General features: G+C 43.1%; 1 protein-coding gene across 1 annotated transcript in view; it reads right to left on the bottom strand.

The window, feature by feature from the left end:
• The window catches only part of ITK (IL2 inducible T cell kinase), a 242,359-nt gene that overhangs the window by 21,813 nt on the left and 201,055 nt on the right, over positions 1–19,491 (bottom strand). The window contains exon 15 of the mRNA XM_085617606.1: positions 15,762–15,880. Within this exon, the coding sequence (XP_085473732.1) occupies positions 15,762–15,880 (119 nt within the window). The remainder of the gene's footprint in view (positions 1–15,761; positions 15,881–19,491) is intronic.

Here is a 19,491-nt window from a genome sequence, read left to right on the forward strand (position 1 = left end):
CAGTTCCTGTTCTTTTGGGAAGTCCCTCCTTGTTAGGGTAGCAGACTTTAAGCAAAACTAAGTTCAGGTTTCCCCATACCCAGTTGTCTTGATAAACTGCGGAATTTGAATCTAGGGAATTAATCAAACTAAACCATGCTCCACAGGAGCCATTGTGTGTGAACGGATAGGGAAAGAGGGGCAAAACTCCCTTATAGTTCTGATAGGGAGGGAGTCGGCCACATATCCAACAATTTGTGGCATTGCTGGTTTGATGGGAATGATGTAACATACTAATGAATGTGTTGTTGCGCAGCGCAAATCTATAAGACAATTCATGTGGAGGTAATTCGCTAAAAGAATGTTCTGCAGTTATATTGTAAGCACGCTTAGGAATAGGGCAATACATGTGTAATAGTATGCTGACAATGATGATCAGAAGACTTAGAAAAAACAAAATTAATAATGTTACTGTGCAGTGACTACGAAATGATTTACAATACGCATGCTTCTTGAGCTGCATCTGATGATTTCTTTCTCTATTCCGGTCTAGAGGATACATGTCAGAGACAAATTCAACCGATTCACCTTGGAGAGGACTTAAACAATCAAATTGTCTGACTTACTAGACCTCAATTTTAGTTTGTAAAGTTCTGGTTTTGTTAATTCAGCCAAGGGGAGCTTTGAGTCTGTCTGTGAGGGAATACAGGGTTGAGTATCTACACTGGATGGTAGTCCATAAAATTTCTTGATATGACTCGAGTGCAACCACCCTTTCCGTCCCTCGATTTTCACGGCTGTCCTTGTAGTGAGTAGAACTAACTTCGGTGACTTCCACCTAGGATCCAGTTGGGTCTTCCGGTCAAAATTCCTGACCAGAACCAGGTCCCCAGGAACCGCGTCATGGGGCTTCACCTCAGTATTGTCGGGAAAAGCTGCGGATACCTGTGAACGACAAGATTGTAGTGCAGACATCAAGGAAGCCAGGTAATCTGTCAGCATATTACAGTCAACATCAGTGATTTTGCGAGGTATAGGCGTCCCCACATATTTGGTGGTCTACCGAAGATCACCTCGTACGGGGATAGCCCTGTTCGAGAATGTGCTACCATTCTCATGTAAAAGAGCGCAACTGGTAAGGCTACTATCCAATCGACTCCTTTTTCTCTACATATTTTGGACAATCTAATTTTCAGAGTTTGATTATGACGTTCCACGAGACCTGCCGCCTCGGGATGTCGGACACAGTGGAATTTCCATTGGTAGCCTAATAAAAGGGAAACGTGTTTCATTAGTTCGGATGAGAACGGCTGGCCGTTATCTGAGTAGACAACACGTGGTAAACCGTACCGTGGGAAGAATTCTCGAACTAACTGTTTGGCAGTAGTCGGGGCAGTGTAATCTGAAACCGGGTATGCTTCTGTCCAACGAGAAAGAGCACAGACAACTACGAGAACATATTTGAATCCTCGACATCGTTCCATCTGGATATAATCCATCTGGAGGACTTCAAAAGCATGATCGGGAGTTTGAAATCCACCCTGTTCTACGGGGATGCTTTTACCTGGATTAAACTGACAACATATCATACAGGTACGAACTTTTTGTTTAGCTGCGGCTCGTAAATGTTTGTTGAACCAAATGTGTTGAATGCTGTCTAGCATAGCTTTTTCTCCTAGGTGCGCTGGACTATGTATAGTGTTAATGATGACTTGAACCATTGAGTCGGGAAGAAACCATATAGATTTTTCCTTCGTCATCCATCCTTGATCTGTTTGGATCCCTCCTAATTCAGTCCATTTCTTTATTTCTTCTGGTGTAGCATGTGTCTGTATGTCAATTACATCAAGGGCGGGATCCTTAACTGTCATGCAATGTGTTGGTGTCGGAACTATTGTCTTTGTCGTGTCAGTTGTGTGAGTCTGATTCTGAGCAGTCTGTTTAGCTGTTCTGTCAGCAAGGTCATTACCCTGAGAAATGATATCGGTAACCTTTGTATGGGCTTTGCATTTCATAATCGATATTGCAGTAGGTAGATGAATCGCGTCTAATAGGGCTTGAATGAGGGGTCCGTGTTGGATGTGGGCACCGTGAGAAGTTAAATAACCTCTCTCTCGCCACAGTACGCCGAAGTCATGGACGACTCCGAATGCATAACGTGAATCTGTGTATATGTTGACTTTTTTATTTGTGGCTTGAATACAGGCTTGTGTCAGAGCGGTGAGCTCTGCTGCTTGAGCTGACAAAGTATTAATACAATTTGTTTCAATGACTTCAGTGTCTGTTGTGACTGCGTAAGCGGCCACTAACTCTCCTGTACTTGTTCTCATACATGACCCATCTACATACAATGTCAAGTCTGGATCTGACAAAGGGATATCTGTCAAGTCTTGTCTGGGTTTCGTCGTGATAGTAATGACTTCGACACAATCATGTGCCAATGGATCTGTTCCGCCTACTGGTAACAGTGTGGCAGGATTTAACGTATTACAACGTCTGATTTCTATGTGTGGCTGAAACAATGTCAATTCGTAACCGGTGAGTCTCGCTATAGTCAAGTGTTGTGTTTGTGTGCGGTTCAAGAGAACCTCTACTGCGTGTGGTACTTGTACTGTCAATTGATGTCCTAGCACTATGGCATCGCTTTGTCTGATTGCTAAAGCTGTTGCTGCCACCGATTTCAGGCACGCTGGAAGTGCCTGAGCTACTGGATCTAATGTACTAGAGAAATAAGCACATGGTTTATGTGATCCTGCTTGTTCCTGAGTGAGTACTGACAAGGCCGTACCTTCGCGTTCTGTAACAAAGAGTGTAAACTGTTTACTGTAACATGGTGTTGCTAGGACAGGTGCTTGGCATAAAGCTTTCTTTAAGCTTTCAAAGGCGTGTGTATGTTCTGGAGTCCAAGGGAGGACAGTCGATGTGGCTGCCTCCTGTGTTGTCAACTGGATGAGTGGTTTTGCTAGAAATGCATATTGAGGGATCCACTGCCTACAGTATGAAGTGAGGCCTATAAAAGCCCGCACCTCCTTTTGTGTCTTGGGTGGTGGCATGTTAGCAATTAACTGGATGCGGTCGGATGTAAGCTGCCTTCCCTCCTTGGACAGCGAGTGCCCAAGGTAAACAACTCGCTGGACACAGAATTGCAGCTTAGAAGGGGACACCTTGTGCCCCTTGTCAGCCAGAAATTTCAAAACCGTCAGTGACGCTGTCTCACATTCAAGTTCGCTTCGGGCGGTGATCAGCAGATCATCGACATATTGGAGCAAGGCAGTGTTAACTGGCATGTGGATACTGTCAAGTTCTCGTTTCAGTGCTTGGCTATAGATGCTGGGGCTTTCTGTAAATCCTTGAGGTGCGCGTGTGAATTTAAAACTTCGTCCATTTAAACTGAATCCGAACAAATATTGACTTTCCGGATCGATTGGGACACTAAAGAAAGCATTCTTGAGATCAATTACAGTGAAAAACGCTGCTTCTGAGTCAATAGCTGTGAGTAATGAAGAGATATCTGGGACCACAGGGTATTGTGGTACAATACATTTATTTAATTCGCGCAGATCAATAACTAATCGATATACTGGTGGTGCTTTTGGATCCGTTCTTTTAAGAATCGGAATTATCGGGGAATTGCATACATTGGAGTCGGTTTCGACAACCACTCCTTGTGCAATGAGCTCGTCAATGATTTGCAGTAAAGCCACTACAGCATCTGGTGGTAACTTGTATTGTCGCATTCGTGGTAGTACTATTCCTGTTTTCAGTGTGACTCGATATGGTGTAATGTTCATGCAACCAACATCAGTGGGGCCTTGTGCCCATAAATGTGTAGGTAAATTCTGCAGTCGGTGATCCATGTCTCTGGACACGTAGTGACCTTTAAAGTCACGTAAAAATAGTCGTACTCCTTCCGGAGAACAACATATTATGGCTCCTAGAGCTTTCAATGTTTTTATGCCTAACAAGTTTTCTGGACATGATTTAGTAAGCAATAAATCTGTAGTACGTGTCAATGGACCGACTGTAAGTGGAAGAGGTTGTGTTACGTCATTGATTATAGGTTTTCCTGAGAATCCAAGGGAAATATTCTGTGAGCCTGAGAGGGGTGCCCCTGGAACTTCACTGCGTCTTATAGTTGTTCTGCTTGCCCCTGTATCAAGTAAAAACTTTCTGTCTTCCCCTAATAGTTCACTATGTACATAAGGTCCCTCTTGGTCTACAGGAAACTCAATAATGCTTGTGTTGCAGCAATAGGCTGCGCTTGTGGTGGTGCTACGATCTGTTGTGGAGCTGCCTGTTGCGGAGCTAGTTGTTGCGGAGCTAACCTAGGTTGTGCATGCTGAGGGATTTGTTGTTGATTCTGATCCTGTCTAGGTGGACGTGGTCTCTCCTGCGTTCTACCTGTGGCAATATTATGTTTCAGGACTGGACAATCGTGTATATAATGACCTGGTTGTTTACAATAGTTGCATGTCCCTTTCGCAGGACCTGCGGAATCACCCTTTTGATGACTATCGGCTGGAACTGACTGTGCAACAAGCATTTTCATTTTTGTATCTTTCATACGTCTTTGTTCGTGTTCTTGTTCTTCTCTAATTCTATTGTGGTGATATTGTAACATCTGTAGCATCTGTGATGGGGTATTACCTTGCCAGGTACTTTCGAACTTCAATACTCTATTCTTGACTTGTAGCAGAGAATTTTCAACTAATTTTGTCACAAACAGATGTGGATATGACTCACTACTAGTTTTTATGCCACTATTTATACTAAAACATTTTTCAAATCGGGAATAGATATCACTAGTGTCTTCATCTGGTTTTTGTTTACAGGCTGAGATTGCACCCCAGTCTTCCTTTTTCGTAGTTAATAAACGTGGCAGTACCTGTATTAGTAATCCTGCTAGTGCTGTAGTCTTTTCCCCAAGTCCTGCTCCTGCAGCTCGGGCCTTTTCTTCGTTTTCTAATGCTGTCCAATCTATCTTTTGGTCTCCCACCTCCCATTCCTTTTCTTTGAGTTTTTCGTAAACACCGGCGGGTAATAGGACTTTTAATATTTTCATAATATCGGGGTAGGTATACTCTCCCATGAGTAACATGTCTTTTATCTCACGGTGGAAACCTGCTGGGTCCTTGTCATGGCTGGGTACTACTTTCTTCATTTCTAATAATTCCAATTTAGTTATAGGCGTGTACACAAACACGCGTGTAAAATTATCACCGGCACCTCTTATTGGGTGCACTTCGCGTAACGGGTTCTGTCTATCTATGTGATACATTTTTCTTCCCATAATGGGAACTGGAACGTGTTCTGGGCATACGAAATTTAAATATTGGTTTCGGGATTCTAGAATTTCCTTAATCAAATCAGTACCTGACCCTCTCCATATGTTCGTGAGTAGTTCTGTCAATATGTCAGGTAAGGGTCCTGGATCGGAGTGTTGGCTTTTATATAATATAAGGAGGTGTTGAATCATGTATATACTAGCTAAGCGCTGTTCATATGGGTCTAGATTCAGAAACGTGTGTGCAAGTACGTCATCATTGTATTCGCCGGGACTGTCAGCCCATTGTACTGCTGACCTGGCTAACTCTTGTTCGTCCATGGAATCGAGCATGTGGTACCCCCTTCGATCTCGGAGTAATTTATCAGCAGCTTGGAATAGGTGTTCAGGGGATTTTGTATTTAACATAGGGTTTGGAAAATGTCTATTATATTCTGGATGTATTGGGCGTATCGGGTCGTTAAAACCTCTGGTATTATTATGGGGTCTTCCTCTACCTACATAAGCTATCGTTTCTAATTGCTCTGATTCTTGCTCCTCCTCTTCTTCTGATTCTACTCTGTCGGTTTCTCGTCTTTCTTTATGTATTCGTTCTACTTCCTTGCGGATCTTTCGACACATGGCGATTATACACGCCTGTCTATCATGTTTCTCTTCTGATATGTTCTGACCCCATTTGGCAAGTCTTTGCATGGTATCGTGATCTGCCCCAGGCCTGTCTTGATTCCTAATTACACAATTTATGAAAAAACGTAGTAGTTGTCTTTGGACATCCACTTTCTGGTATTCCATAGCTTCGTTAATACTTTCTGGACCTTGCCCTGTTTGGACAAAGCGATATATTTCGTCTAGGTGTTCACCCATTCCTGGTATTGTCATTAAATATAATGTAGCTCGTCTTATACGTAGTGATGATATGAGCAATTTATCCTATCTACCTGGTACTGGGTCGTATCTACAATCCACAAGCTGTTCTTTAAACATGTCAGATGTCGCTAGTTGGGGTGTACGTTGGAGTGCTAAATCTCTAAGGGTCTGTTTATTTCGCGGCGGTGTGGCAAACATGTCTGTCGTACCTCCTGTAGCACCATCTGAGGTGCTAGGCACGAAAGGATTCGTTGGGCGTAGGATAGAGATTGTATATGCGGGAAAAACTGTAGAAACGGACGGGCCTGTTGGAACTTGTGTAGGAGTTTGTAGTTGCGGGGATACAGACGGATGCTCTTGGTGTTGAACACCATCGGCAAGCGGTGTGGGTGGTATGGCATTAGCATACTCGGGAGCTGCGTCATCTAAATAGGAGGAAAGGAAAACGTCCTTTGCTGTTTTGGGATGTGTTTTGGGATGTGCTTTTATCGGGAGCAATGGAGGAGTTAAGTCTTTTGGTATTTCCGGAGTGGCCTTAGGTAACCCTTCGGCCAGAAGAGGATACATACCATTCATAAGAGCGTTTCTTTGTCTATCTACTTGTTCTGATTTTACTCGGGTACCTTCCTCAAGTAATAGATTTTCTCGGGTTTTATTTGAATTCTCTCTACCTTTCTCTTCCTGTCTGAGTGCTTTTTCTGTACGTCTATATGATTCTTTACGCCATAATTCAATGGCATCTTTCTGTGACTGTCTGGCTTTCTTTTTCCATAATTCTTCTTCTACTCTCATGATGCAATCTGCATCCCAGGTCCCCGCTGCGGGCCATCTCTGACTCTCTGGTAATTCTTTGGTGTAGTCCACCCATAAATCAAGAAATAATACGGCATCTAGGCCATGCTTATGATACATAAAGTACCCTGGAGTGTCCCTAGGTGGGATGGGAACAGCTTCTTCGAGTACACCTTTTCTAGTTTTGATCTGTCTTAGTTTCGAAAAGAGCGGCATTTTTTTTTTACCTTATTACTAGAACACACTTTATACAAAAAAAAACACAATAATGAACAGTCATTCACACCACAGTATATAGAACGTATTTTAAAACATTTAACACTTAACAGTTTTACGAACAATGATAACTAATAGGAAACTAGTTACTGACATAATACTGACACTAGATAGTACTTATTTATATGCAAAACATACTATATATACTGCTAAACAGTACAGATACACTGCTAAAACAGTGCAGACCGGATTTGTGTACCCAAACCCGTCTTGACCGGCACAGACTATGTGCACGTTAAAGGCCTCCCCGGTAATGGTACTCACCGGGTAGCTCGGAACGGAAGGCCTCGGAACGGAACTGAAACTGGACCGGACTGGACTCGACTGGACTGGACTCGGAACTTCGGAACCTGGCGGGCCTCTGTATACCTCGGCTCTTGCTCTCTCAGCTAGGCTCTGGTCGGGATACTTCGCACTTCTCACCGCCTCGTCTGGGTGTTGATCGCAGCCTCAGTCGTCCCCGCTTGGCCGGAGGGAGATACAGGAAATCCTGCAGGTACGCGTTTTTGTCCGTTCAGCTGTGGCAGGAGACCGGGCCTGCAACGCACCGCCGGCGCGTGAGATGAGAAAGTGTCCCTGTTCGGGCGCCAATTTATGTGGTAAATATTTCATTACCGGTACTATTTTTTATGCGGTAAAGTCTATTAAGAATAACTCAGTAAATATAAGAGGCAGAATCCGTGGTATTAGAGGTTTTAAAAGGCTTTATTCCTATACAAAGGAATACAATTCGAATTGTAGGCATTCTATTCCATCACCACGAAAGTTCAGGAAGGAAGGGCATACTTTATTGACAGATAAGCAGTTTTATAGAAAATACATTACAGTGAAACAGATGCAGGAGGCGTAACAGCTGATAATACAGATAAACTGTGCATACGTAACCAATAGAGGCGGTCTTATGGGCGTAATTTAATAAACGTCATCATACATGATGTCACAAGTGGGTGGATCCATAAGAGAATCCTGCAATGTCAGCAGAAATAGTTGGCAGAGATGCGCGCGCAGCCGCATGACGTGTGATTGACGTGCAACTAGAGGGTGAAGGGGACTTGACATTTAGCTCTACATGTGGAGACAGAAGTCTGGGGGTCGTGTCAACCTAATCCCAAATCATATCTAATATCCTATGTTTAAAGAACTGTGTTATCCAAAAGGAGAGGTCTCTAGGATAGAATCTATTCTATACTGACGGTTAGTGCGTGTACAAGCGTCTAAGTGTCTACACTAGATGCGAGGGGGTAGGAATATTCCATGGTAACGGGGCTATGAATTACTTGCATGAGGGCAGCGAGGCCTGGCCCTGTGCACGGGAGCTGGAGGAATGTTTACTTAAACTACTAGACAGGAATGCATCGGATGAGGAGCGGAGGAGATAATCTTGAAGGTGAAATACAGTTTTTGGCAGGCGACAGGCTGGATCAGGCACCGTTAGCCGCGCAGGGAGTAGGACAAAGTTCATGGATACAGATGCAGGCTCAGACTGGAGCTTTCAGAGGCAGAAGGCAGAAAAAGGCTTGATGACAGAATTCGGGCCTACTCGCCTGAATCTGTAAAATGTGGAAAGTGAACCACATAAAGTCGGTGGCCTTTCATACTTAGGAATGGAATATCTGACCCATTCATGGCGGATCTGAAAGAGGACATGTTGACGGTGGACGCACATATATTTGCGTCTTCAAAACTGGAGCAGGAGGGAACATACATGTACTTATAGCATGCACATGGAGCCGTTGGGGTCTACGATAGGGGACATAACTGATCACAAAATTCATATTTCCTCATATGGATGGATGGATGAGTGCAAGGCTGAGTTACAGAATGCATGCATGATACCTTACTGAGTGCTTGCACCCAGCAGACTGAAGAGGCACTTTCATTTATAAGGCAGACCTGTTGGCATTGGCAATGCTTGCTCTTTCTTTAAACGGGCCAGGGGATTAATTTTACAGCAAATATTTCTAGACACACTTGCTAGAGGATGTGTAGGCTGTTGTGGAGAGAACACCATGAACTATTTCAATGCTTCCTGAGTATTATTGCTCCATGGGAGTAAACCATGTGCACAAAGTGCACTGGGAGTTACACACTCTGAGCTTATTTTGGATTGGATGGACTGAGGTATCTAAAAGCAGCCTGCTCTCCTCCAACCCACTGGGGTTTTCTCTGTGTCCCATAAGAACAGTCCTGAAGCAGCAATGTCTAGCAAGATTGTGTGGGGTTCATTTCAGCTTTTTTTCTGTAGCCCTGTCTTCAGTTCAAGGCACCACATTTACAAACTGTACCTCTTTCAGACATACACTTCAAACATGAAGAGTGCAGGAGCTTGTGTAGAAAAATAAGCACAACATATGTCATTTTATTTTAAGGTTTATTGCACCAGCAGTATAATTGCAGAACGTCGATCTTCTATACATTTTCACATTCTTTGCAGGAATTAGCAGATGTAAATAGGCACAGATCCCACAGGAAAATTATTTACAAAGAGGACGATAAATATATGCCCTAGAAGGCAAAAGGCCCCATATGAGCACGAGAAAAGTGAGTGTACAGCATGGTAGGGCAGGCATAGTCATGGTTGCACGAGAGCTATCAGACACGTGTAAGTGGGGGTCTCTGAACGTGTGCTACAGATGTGGGCCCAGAACCACGTTTGTGACTGATCAGAGGCTGCACACAGGTGCAACAGGCGAGGGCCCCAAAACACAAGCCATGCAAGGGCACAGAGAGAAAATTGTGATAATTCCTAAACAGCTGTCGGCAGAAGAAGTTTCCTAAACAAATAAGAGTCCAAAAATATAGGGCATATTTGTAAGTAACAAATGAGGGAATGTATTTGAGAAGTGAAGGTCCATATTTAAATGCAACCAATAACTGCAACTGCGATGCATGTTACAGTTGAGGTATACAGACAGTACAGCATATATGCAGATATGAAGTAGGTGTAATGAAGATTACCAATAAGTAACCCCTACTTCTAGTTAAAAGTTGAGAATGGGTACATTAATTACCAGCAATGTTCATTATCCTGAGCTCACCTCTTCCTCCTCACAGTTCTGGCTAATTGGAACTGAGTCCCTGTCTGGAGACCAACAACCATGTTTGCCCCTAGAGTAAACAAAGGTTACCCGGCCTACTTCTCTTATTTTTTGGGAACTCCTTGTGCTGGCCCCATGTTAGGTATTTGCAATCCAGAGGCCTTGTTGGACCATGCAGGACCTCAGAGGCCGGCGAGCAACTAGTGGTTCAAGATAAAGGGGAAAGCAAGGCTGTGAGGATGAGGGAAGCAAACACAACATGTGATTGTTGGGGCTTTAACTCAACCAAGGACATTCAGGATACAAGAGTCATCAAGATTTGCCTCTGAAAATGAAATGATAGGCTTTTCTTTTTCCAAGCAAATTGTAGCAAAATGTAAATCATTCAGAGCGAAACATCCCCTTGTTTGAACAATTATTGTAAACGCTTTGGAGCTGGCTATGCACCATCAAATAAACCCAAGAGCCTTGACACAAAGGGAAGCCATGGACCATTAGAAGTTTTCCGTTGATCTGGGAGGCCTAAGGATTGTGGCTAGCACAGAGTGATCACATGAGAGGTCTCGAAAGGAGAGGAGCAAGAATAGGGGAGAGCATAAAAAATTATGACTGGTTATTTCTTTTCCTTCACACTCAGTCCACATCATTTTGTTTTGTTTTTTTCTCATTGGTCCTCACAGCAGAAGAAGCACACACAGGTCCAGTTTTAAGTACAAAAAACAGACTGCTCTTTTAGACAATTTGCACTTTTCTTCAAGTTTCAAAACATCAGGCCTGAAGTACAAAGGTATTTTTGTTTACAAATCTGCGACTTGCAAAACCACAGGCATCGTGATCACAAAATTCCTTTTTACTATTTACAAAAGCCCTTTTATAAGTTGGAAATGTCTTTTCGAATTGTGATAAGGATTTTGCAAGCCTTTACGTAACACAAATAGGAGGGGCCTTGAAAAGGACACCCCCTCCTATGTGCGATTCAGAAAGCGATGTATCAATGGCTTGTAACCACAATTGCAGACACAAACCACTGATCACACATGATCACACATGACATCTCAAACGGGGTGATAGCTGATTCCCAAAGTGGATGCTGTCCCCATGGGACAGCTTTGCCTTTGTAAACAGTGCCACTGGCTTGGGAGTGGTGGAGGGGGTTGAGGCAATGGTCCATAGAATCACTGCTTGCTCCTTCCGATGTGTTCTCATGTGTGCCCCCCCCCCCCATCTCCCTCAATATGATCCCATTTTTTTAAAGCAGCACTAGTCCTTTCAATGGACATGCACTGTTTATATATATATTTTCGGGAATTATACAGTTGGAAACTGATCTCTACAAAGTGCTATGACACCCATTGGGTCTTACATGTGCTATATACAATTTCAGATAAGTAATGTAAATAAATAAATATTACTTTTGTCCCAAAGGGGTTGTTAAAGGTCCTTTTTAGGTTGAGCCTGGGCAGCGCATGCACTGTTCTGCGAGGCATGCTGTTATGTACACTGTGGCTTGAAGCCCCTCCTCTTTTTTTCTCGTTTGTTCCCGTTTATGCCTTTTAGAAATGCATGCTTCTGTTTGGTCAGCATGTGTAATTACTTCCGCCTTTTGTCGTTATAGATCCTTCGCCCACCCGTCCCACGTACATAGGCTTAGTGGGCTGGGCTGTGGATGGCACCGATGTGAGATTCCAACAACATGCATTAGCTGTATGTTAACAGGCAGTGAAATCACTTCCTGAGTTTCCGTTGCTATTTAAATTATACAAAATGTGTTTATTTATATACTTTTGAACGCTGCGCAGCTTTTACTTTAACAACACGGAGCCCGCTTCAGGGATGCTGCGCTTTACACTATTGTCTTCTTTCCTCACGGGTGCAGCGGTGGAGGGGCATGGCAGCTTCATGTACATTCTGCCTGGTACTGCAAAATTAAATGAACAAAACGGCAGCTCCACCAAGCTAATTGCTGTGGCCCCTCCATCTTAAAATAAAGCGCTTTTGCACTACTTCTTTTTCATTTTTGTTTTTTTACAAATACATATGTTCTGTTTAAAACTTCCTCATGTTCAATCAATCGATCAATCAATCAATCAGGAATTTTTAAAGCTCGCTACTCACCGGTGAGGGTAACAAGGTGCAGGGGGGCGGGGTACGGGCAGCTTCGTAGGTCTTCTGAAGCACCAGGTCTTGCGATACTTTTTGAAATGATGCAGTGTTGGGCTTCATCTGATGCGGAGGGGGAGTTCGTTCCAGGTCTTGGCCGCGATGTAGGAGAAGGATCTGCCATCTGCTCTGGCCCTATGGATGCGGGGGATTGTGGCTAGGGCTAAGTCGGCAGAGTGAAGGTTTTTCTTGGGGGCATGGAAGAAGATTTGTTCGATAAGGTATTGGGATCCAGTGTTATGGAGGGCTTTGTAGGTGTGTGTGAGCCGTTCAAAGGTTATTCTTTTTTTGACGGGGAGCCAGTGGAAGTCGCAGAGGTGTTGGGTGATGTGCTCATGTCATGGGATGTCGTGGACACCTGTGGTTGCGGCGTTCTGGACGATCTGGAGTTTGCAGAGGAGTTTTTTGTTGATTCCGGCATAAAGAGAATTTACATAGTCCGGTCTGCTGGTGATGAATGCGTGAGTGGCGGTCTTCCTTGAGTAGGGGGGATCCATTTGAAGGTTTTGCGGAGTATGAGGAGAGTTTTGAAGCATGTAGAGGACACAGCGTTGATATGGCGGTTCACGGTGAGTAAAGAGTCGAGTGTGATGCCGAGGTTGCGAGTGTGGTCCGTAGGGATGGGTGGGTTTCCGAGGGCGGAGGGCCACCAGCTGTTGTCCCATGTGGAGGGGGTGGAGCTGAGGATGAGGACTTCTGTTTTCACCAAGTTGAGATTCAGGCAGCTGCTACTCATCCATGTTGTGACATCCTTCATCCCTTCTTGGAAACTGCACCTGGTGATGTCACCTTCCTGGGTGAGGGAGAGGATGAGGTGGGTGTCGTTGGCATATGAGACTATGTTGAGTCTGTGTTTTCTGATGATGGTAGCGAGGGGGGCCATGTAGACGTTGAAGAGCGTGGGGCTGAGGGAGGATCCTTGGGGTACTTCGCATCTGATCTCTGTAGCTTCGGAGGGGAAGGGTGGGAGACTTATTCTTTGTGTTCTGCCAAAGAGGAAAGATCAAATCTAGTCTAAGGCTGTTCTTGGGAAGCTGGTGTTGTGGAGTCTGGCGGCTAGTGTGCCGTGGGAAACGGTGTTGAAGGCTGCTGAGCGGTCTAGGAGGATGAGGGCTGCTGTGTGGCCTTGGTCGAGGAGGGAAAACATACTACAGCTGGTTCTGTCGGGTGCAACATTTCTTATGGTTCCATCATCAAATGTACAGAAATTTAAAAAGGAAACACACGAGGATGAAGTAAATCAAAGTTAGTATATTGTACTCTTTTTCTTTTTCCGTTTTTTTACACAAATGTGAGGCTGTCACAAGAACATATTCATAGTTAGAAAGACGAAAAGGTGACTTACAGGTGAATAAGTGCTCTAAAAGTGACAGGGTGTTTAGAGTGAAGATAATATATACAGTGCTATACAAAACAGTATATAAAATGTTAGAATCAATAGACATCCGTCCCTAAACACATAAATCTCCAGTCGGCCTCCTGTGAATTCTGTTGTTCTGCGTGGGGTGGAGAACGTAGGGTAGGGCCGCCATTAACTAGGGGTCAGGGGGAGGGGGTGCAGCTGGGAGACGGGAGTGGGAACACAGTGGGGGGGAGGGGTCATGGGGCAGCAGCGGTGGGGGAAAAGGCAACGCAAAACAGGAAAATTGAATGAAAAAGACATAAAAAAGGCAAAAAAGGCAAAACATGCAAATAACAGAAAGGACAGAGAGAGGCAAAAACAGAAAGAGGAAGACACATACAGAGCAGACTAGCAAAAGAGCAGGCTCTTCCACTAGACCACCACAAATGAGGCGCAGGCAGGAGCCTGCAGGTGGAGGAGGACCTCAAACACCTTACCTGGATGACCAGAAGGTGATGAGGGCAGGGCCTTAACAGTGGAGCAGCGCGAGGGGGAAGCAGTTGCCCTGACCCGGAGGTCAGAGGTCTATTGAACTGTGTTGTATTTTGGCACTGTTGTAGGCATGCTAATGCATTTTAAAAGCTATCACTGCCACATCTTTTGCTCAGATCAACTTATATTTTGGTGCTCAGATCTGTATTTTACTACACTTTAAAACCTATAGCTCTGTCATCTTAAATAGTTAAATAAAAGTGGCACGGTAAACCAGTCTGTTATAGTTGATGCTTGTACTTCTGGTTTGTGAACACCTGTTCTGGTTTCATGCCTCTCTTTTGGAATTTGTTTTTTGTTTCCCTGTGAAAAGGTATTTTAAAAGACAAAAGGTGTTTATCAACTGTACCTCCGAGAGCTGCAACCCGACCTAGCAGACCTTGCCACATTCCATTTCCCAGATTCCTTCCTTTTAGATGCATTGTAACACAGACAATGGCCATCACATACATCCACTTCACTCCACAAAACATAACTAAAAAACGTTTACATTACAATGTCAATAGCTCTAACAAATGCGCCACCTGTTGCATTGCAAATGCTTGTTTAAATCTACATTGAAACTGGGGAGGGCATAGCCCTCAAGGAACCTTCTAAAATCCTGTCTACTGAACAGCTCAGTAGAGGAGGGTGAGCCACTGAAAGCTCGAGCCAGGCTCGAACCTGAAGTCTGGCTCATCTCGAGGTCCTGTTGGAAGCTCAAACCCATAATGATCCGAGCTTTCTTGTGGCTTCTGCCTCCCTCTCTGCACCCAGGATGAGGCGTTACAGCCAGAGCTGCTGTCTGTGTTATGGGGAACCATGTTTGAAACTGTGTCTGATTAACATCCTATGATTTTCTGGAAAATCACTCAATCTCCCCATGCCTACAAACAATGCATGTGACCTTGAGTAATATAGGTCATGTAACTTTCTCCAATACCTTCAGGACGAGTTTATGCTATATTTTAAAAACTGCAGAAAAATGCCTTAAGTGGTAAAAACAAAGCATTAATATAAGTAAAGACAAATAGATACCGATTTACTGGCAAATTTGTACAAAGGTAAACCAGAAAACCTACAAAAAGTGTGGCTTTACCACTTAAATTGTGAGATCTTAGGTAAATGTTTTATTTCATCAAAACTGTTTCTTCTTCATTATTTACATACGAAAAAACTTTTAAATAGTTTGAATTCAGACTACCAGTTGTACAAAATTATCACTTTTAATAAGTACTTCTCAGTGCTGTGCTACAATGCGCCCTAATAATGTCAAAGCTTCTAAATGTTAAAAAAATACACCATTTTGAACTTTAAAGAGACTTTATCATATTTTACGTGATGTTTGTTGTATGATTTACCTTGCATATATTTTCAGGGGTAAGCTCGGGCACGGGCTCTAAGATCCGATGCAGACCTTTGGTTGGGCTCTCCCTGTTAATTTGTTAGCTCGCTCACCTCTACAGCTCAGCTTATCTGAGTAAGTCCTTACCGAATGACCAGACATCTGACTTGCTGCTGTACCGGCCGTAGCGGAACACCTCAGGGGCCGACCACTTCACTGGAAACTTGCTACCCGTCGAGCTGGTGTACTCATCATCAAGAACGAACCTCAAGAGAGAAGAGAGGACGAATCAGAGAAAGGGGCAACTGAGACGCGCAATGACCGCAAGTAACTCAACTGCTGTGCAATACCATGCATCAGCCCACAGCAGGGGCTCTCACCTCATCACTCAGCACAATGTAGCCATCCACACACCGCACAACATAACAAGCAGCGTACAGAATGAACAAATTAGCTGAACATGCTTCTGTTTATGGACTTCGAATGCACAATTTTCTGGAGAAAAAAAAATTAGGACATCTGATACTGCACAAAATTTATGGCAGGGTTGAACTCAAGTATCAGAAAAGCGTTCACACTTAATCCCGACTGCTGGGCACTCTGTGACTCGAGTGCCAGACACTTTTTTCTGGTGTTTGCACACATCTTATAGAAACATGGTAGAAGCACTCACCTGCCATCTGTGAATCGTGCCTGTGATGTTTCTAACCTCATAAGAGCAGATTGGGATCAGTGGTTGAAATGGGGGAAAAAAAGTAGAGAAACAGTGGGCGGAGAGCCAGAGGGTGGGGATAACCCCAGGATTGTGTCAGTGGGAAGATTACGAGGTGTGGCCAGAAAAAGCCAAATATCCCAATGTTTTTAGTATTTGTTTGGCATTTCACTGACCAGTTACAGATGACTAAATTATTTAATTCAACCAATGGATACAGATGTTTATTTAAGGTTTAATATGGGTTATTGACATTAAAATAGATTCACAAAGTGGGACACGTTTCCAATCATAGAATGTCCCTAATACGCTTAAAAGTGGAATCACAAGCCATTTGTCTCAGAGCCATGGAGTTTCTGTCATCAGCACTTCCCTTCCCTTGTCCAACAAGAGCAGTTAAAAAATGAATGGCAAAATATCCCAGTTTGCATCTGATCTCTACCTAATAATGGCTCAACCATGTTTGCCACATAATACTGCTGCTTAATCTGACGATTTTAGATTTCAAAGGATTTTTATTACGTTTTTGAGAAAACAGATAATACAAAAATATTACATAAGTAAACAAGGTAAGCATTAATACAAAACAATAATACAGAACAATAATACAAAACAATAAGTGGCTTGAGGTCATGTATAATGGACAAGTTTAAATAAGATAGGTGAGAAGAAAGAGGGAGTGAGAAAAAAGAAGAAGGAACCATTACTTTCCATGTGTACTGGTCTTTGCGCATTAACCTTCAGTGTGCAGGATTGCAATATGTGATTGTGAGGGGTTATAAGAGGATGAGCCACATCCGGCTACTGGTGTATCTATGGGGGTAATTCCATTGGAGCTTGAGTGAGTTAGTGTTTACCCGTATGTATTCTTACGGTGGTTTGTTTGGGGCGAAGTAATTGTCTAACCTGTCCCAGATGTAACTAACTGGAGGTTTCCATGGTGAATGTTGGAGGGAGATAATGTCTGCGCCTCTAATATGCGTAATGCAGTTAATCCAAAATTTGAACGTGGCCTTGTGTGTGTTCTTCCAGTTGTTTAGGGCTATTTTTATTGCTGATATGAGGAAAAGGTCCATTAGTGCCCTGTCTGCTTGGTTTTCTAGGTCTGCATTAAGAAAGCCAGAAATTAGGGAAGCAAATTCTTTTTTTAGATGCCAGTTAAATAAGGTTGATAAAAATGCAAACACTTTGTCCCAAAAAAAGGATAAAGCTTTGCAGTGTAGGATGAGGTGGGCTAAATCGCCTTCCTCTTCTTTACAGTTCCAACAAGTGGGATCTAAAAGGAGATGTTGTGCATGTAGACGCGCTGGGGTCCAGTGTGCCTTGTGGATGAGCCATAGTTTCGGTTGTGACAAAACTGGAGAGATTTTTTGTTAGGCAATTGATTTCCATATTTGGGCCCATTGTGATTCAGACAAGGGGTTAGAAGAGTGTTGTTCCTAGAACAATGTTAGCTTTTTGTTTAAGTGCGAGGATTTAGGACGTAGGAGTTTATATATGTGGGATACTTGATGCCCCAAGCTATTAACTTTTATTTTGAAGCTAGGGAGAGGTGGGGTTGTTCTATGCATTTTAGATTTTGATATGGCCGCTTTGATTTTAAGGAAGTTATAGAATTCCATCTTATCAAGTTTGTATGTATTTTGGAGTGCTGAGAAAGTTATAGGATATGATGAGCAGTCTAGTTGTTGTGGGAAGAAAATACCTTTATTTATCCATGACTCAAAGTTCATGGGTTTACCATTGTATTTATTGTTGGGGTTATTCCATAGAGATGCAAGATTTGAGTATCTTATGCTTGTATGGAGTTTATTGTCTAGTTTTAAGAGAGAAGTTTTTGTGTTTTTAAATATAGATTTTGATCTATCTAATTTGGCAGTGTTGGTAGTTAATAGGGTGAGTGGGTTTAGATTATTTGAAGCCACTCTGGGGTGTTATTGTTGGGATGATAAAGCCAGTAGCAGCCCTGTTTAGCTCAGAAGGCAGTTTGATAGATTTTAAAGTCGGCCAGGATAACACCCCACAGTGTCATATCTAGTCAGAGTGTTTCGAGGACTAGTCTAGCTTTCTTACCTTGCCAGATATATTTTGAGATCAGATTATCTAGTTTGTGATGGAAGTCTTCGGTTAAAAAGAGGGATAGCATATTGATGAGGTAATTAAATAACGGGGTGATCATCCTTTTTATTGTTTCGATCCTGCCCCACCAGGTGATAAATTTGGGGGACCATTTGTCTAATAGTTTCTAATTTTATCTAGGGTAGTGTTTTCATTGTGGTGTAATGTGTCTATTTATTATGTTGCTCCCAAACTCAATTTCCAGGTATTTTATGTATCCGGATTGCCATGCCAGACCCGATGACCCCAAGACCTCTTTTGTGCAGTGAATATTTAATGGTTTTACTTCTGATTTGTCTCTTTTAAGTTTATAGCCCAAATGTTCAGAGTAAGTTTCTATGGTGTACATAAGAGCCTTGATTGAGGGCCCAGGATTCTCTGTGACAATCAGAATATTGTCCGCATAAGTGGCTAATTTAACCTGTTCATCATTGAATCCCATCCCAGTGATTTCGGTATTTTGTTTTATATTCTGTAAGATGGGTTCTAAAGAGAAAAGAAATAGGGAAGGTGAAAGTGGGCAGCTTTGTCTCATGCCTTGCTGAAGGGTGAGCGGCTTGGAAAGGGAACAGTTAATCGCAATTTGCGCGGAGGGTTTCAGGTACAGGCCATTACCATCTTTATAAATGGATCACCAAGGTCAAAGGACTTCATGCATTGATTTAAAAACAACCAATATACCCTGTCAAAAGCTTTCTCTGCGTCTAGAGTTATAGCTACAGATGGTTTGTTAGCATAGTTCACGTTTTCGAGGACGTGGCAGAGAAAGCGGGTATTATCATTTGACATACGGTGTTTAATGAAGCCTACTTGGGAGTTGCTCATTTGTTTGGGGCGAAGTAATTGTCTAACCTGTCCCAGATGTAACTAACTGGAGGTTTCCATGGTGAATGTTGGAGGGAGATAATGTCTGCGCCTCTAATATGCGTAATGCAGTTAATCCAAAATTTGAACGTGGCCTTGTGTGTGTTCTTCCAGTTGTTTAGGGCTATTTTTATTGCTGATATGAGGAAAAGGTCCATTAGTGCCCTGTCTGCTTGGTTTTCT

The sequence above is a fragment of the Triturus cristatus genome, chromosome 7, assembly GCF_964204655.1.
Source record: "Triturus cristatus chromosome 7, aTriCri1.1, whole genome shotgun sequence".
NCBI classification, from domain to species: domain Eukaryota; kingdom Metazoa; phylum Chordata; class Amphibia; order Caudata; family Salamandridae; genus Triturus; species Triturus cristatus.